The following is a 2,545-nucleotide window of genomic DNA, read 5'->3' as shown; positions in this document are numbered from 1 at the left end:
GGGGCGGGCGTGGGGCGCTCCTACGGCCCCTCCCACCCGCACCAACCCACCGCCCCCAAGGACCTGGTGAAGCCACCTTACAGCTACATCGCCCTCATCACCATGGCCATCCAGAACGCCCCCGACAAGAAGATCACGCTCAATGGGATTTACCAGTTCATCATGGACCGCTTCCCTTTCTACCGAGAGAACAAGCAGGGCTGGCAGAACAGCATCCGCCACAACCTCTCCCTCAACGACTGCTTCGTCAAGATTCCCCGGGAGCCTGGGCATCCCGGCAAGGGCAACTACTGGACACTGGATCCGGCTGCAGAGGACATGTTTGACAACGGGAGCTTCCTGCGCCGGAGGAAGCGCTTCAAGCGCACCGACATCACCACCTACCCCGGCTACATGCAGAACTCCAGCGCCTTCACGCCCCCGCCCGCCGGGCGCCCCGCGGCGCCCACAGCGCCTTACCCCAATGCCCTCTGCTCGCCTGGCTACGGCCCCCAGCTCTCCGGCACCGTCTTCCACCCCTATGCAGCCGGGGCAGCACCGCCGGCACAGCATCCCAGGATGTTCAGCATCGACAGCCTCATCAGCGGGCAGCAGGCCCTGCAACCCTCACCGCCCTCCGAGCTGGGCCACCCATCGCTGGGCTTGCCCGGAGCCGAGCTGGCTCCTGCCTGCTCTGCCGGCAGCTCCGAGCCTCCCTGCTTCCAGGCACAGCCCGTCAGCCCTGGCTTGTTGAGCCGGGCCGGCCCCAACTCCCTGGCGTACCCCTATGCCGCCTCGCCCCCGCACCTGCCCGTGGCTCAGGGCAGCTACTCGCCCAGCAGCCCGCAGCTCTACGGGGCTCCCAACAGACTGGCCCTGCCGGCCATGCGGCCTCCGGCCTGTGCCGAGCACGGCGAGCAGCTCCTGGGGCTCTCCGCCTCACCCCTCGGCCAGTTCGGCTCCAGCAACACCTACATGAGGCAGCCCAACTTCCCCGCCGGCCTGGAGCGGTACATGTGATGGGGCTGAGGGGGCTTGGCTGGACATCCCCAGGCTCCCCCGAGCGGCTCTGGACAAGCGGACTTCTCCCTCCTGTGGGGGTCAGCGGGGGTGGAGTCAGGGGTCCCTGGCTCCTGTCTCTGTGCGGACACATGCGTGTGGGAGGACTCAATTCCTCTCTTTCTCAGCTTATTTTGAAGTGGAAGCAAGGTGATCTGTTTATCTGCTCCATTCCTTCCTGGAAAAGCCCTGGCTGCATCTGCCAGGCAGGGCTTCCTACGCTCGCCCTTGTGCCCAGCATGGCCCCGGGGATGCCACCTGCAGCAGGGCACTCCCAGGGCGAGGAGTAACACACACGGGAGGTGGGTGCATGGTGTAACATGCAGGAACTCTCTCTCAAACGGGCTTTCTCCTCTTTTCCCTCCCATGTAACTGGAATGAAAGTTATCAAAAAACCCCCTGAACCACTAAACAAGTTCACTGGATTTTAAATGAATATTTAAGATTTATCATTTCCTCTCCCTGTAGGAAAAGAAACCCCAACTTGACTTCTTCTTTTTACTATTTTTAAAGTTTACTTTTATTGTTAGAAAGGACATTTTTAAAATAAAGCCTTTTCTTCCAACAAGACCAATGCTGCTGTTCCTCTGGCTCCAGATGGATCTTGGCAAAAGGAAATTATAGTCTTGTAACTGGTGGGAGATGGATTCGGGCTGCTGTTGTGACACCGCCACATCTTAGATTTTTAGTGACGCTTCCTAAAGCTCTCTATTTTATTTTGATTTTCTTAAAACCAAATGGTAACTCCTGCAAGGCTTGCCCATGCAGCCCTTACTGGAATTAATAGTTTCCATTTGCATAGAGAGAATGCGTCTTCCCTCCAAGGAATCCCTCACAGGTGAAATTCTGATTTAGCATATCAAATTAGGAGATCATAGTTTTTCTTCCTAGCAACAAAATCAATTAAAGTTCTAACCTGTTCACTGGCTGGACTGCTGCTATTTATTTACAGGACTCCCAGCCAGACCACCTGACAAGGTTTGAAGGGAGAATTCCCCATCCCCAGATTTAGATTTTTTAAAATTTAAACATCCTTTGGGTAAAAGTGCCAAGCTAGGATTTCTCTTCTGAAGCAGAGCAGTTTTCCCTAGTCCCTGTTTAATTTTTCTCTCTAAGGAGTTAGAAGTCATCTGAGCTTTGGTGTAAAACAGCATCTCATTCCTCAGCTGCTGGACATGACCAAAAGTTGATATGCAGGCAGGTACCCACAGAGTCCGCTTTTGTCCACATATTGGGACCTTGTGGCTTTACATTCTTTCATTCTATGTGCTCCACAGAAATGGAGAGTGGCGTTAATATGAGAGTGGAGGGAAGAAAATGCTTTTTTCTTCTTGGCTTCCTTAAAATTTGTCCTCCATCTGTCTCTAAAAACTGGCCTAGCTGTGGTCTGCTGCCTTCAGCTGAGTTACTGGGTGCCAAGTCTCCTCTCTGCTCCTCCCAGCTTCACCCTTTCAGCTATCACACTGGCCTCAGCAGCAGCTTCTGTGCTTTTCCCCTGGCAATAACC

At 54.7% G+C, this 2,545-nt stretch overlaps 1 protein-coding gene across 1 annotated transcript; it reads left to right on the top strand.

The window, feature by feature from the left end:
- The first annotated feature begins 9 nt into the window (after positions 1 to 9).
- LOC103621963 (forkhead box protein E4-like) lies at positions 10 to 1,486 on the top strand. The gene has a single exon (XM_008640849.2). The coding sequence runs from the start codon at positions 103 to 105 to the stop codon at positions 997 to 999; it is 897 nt and encodes a 298-aa protein (XP_008639071.2). The 5' UTR covers positions 10 to 102; the 3' UTR covers positions 1,000 to 1,486.
- The last annotated feature ends 1,059 nt before the right edge of the window (positions 1,487 to 2,545 follow it).

Source organism: Corvus brachyrhynchos, unplaced genomic scaffold, assembly GCF_000691975.1.
Source record: "Corvus brachyrhynchos isolate BGI_N302 unplaced genomic scaffold, ASM69197v1 scaffold48, whole genome shotgun sequence".
Taxonomy (NCBI): Eukaryota; Metazoa; Chordata; class Aves; order Passeriformes; family Corvidae; genus Corvus; species Corvus brachyrhynchos.
Note: the sequence above shows the minus strand (reverse complement) of the source record. Positions and strands in the feature narration are given on the sequence as shown.

What these genes read in the sequence shown, in the direction of transcription:
- LOC103621963 (XM_008640849.2), top strand. Translation starts at nt 103, where the DNA reads ATGGCCATCCAGAACGCCCCCGACAAGAAGATCACGCTCAATGGGATT.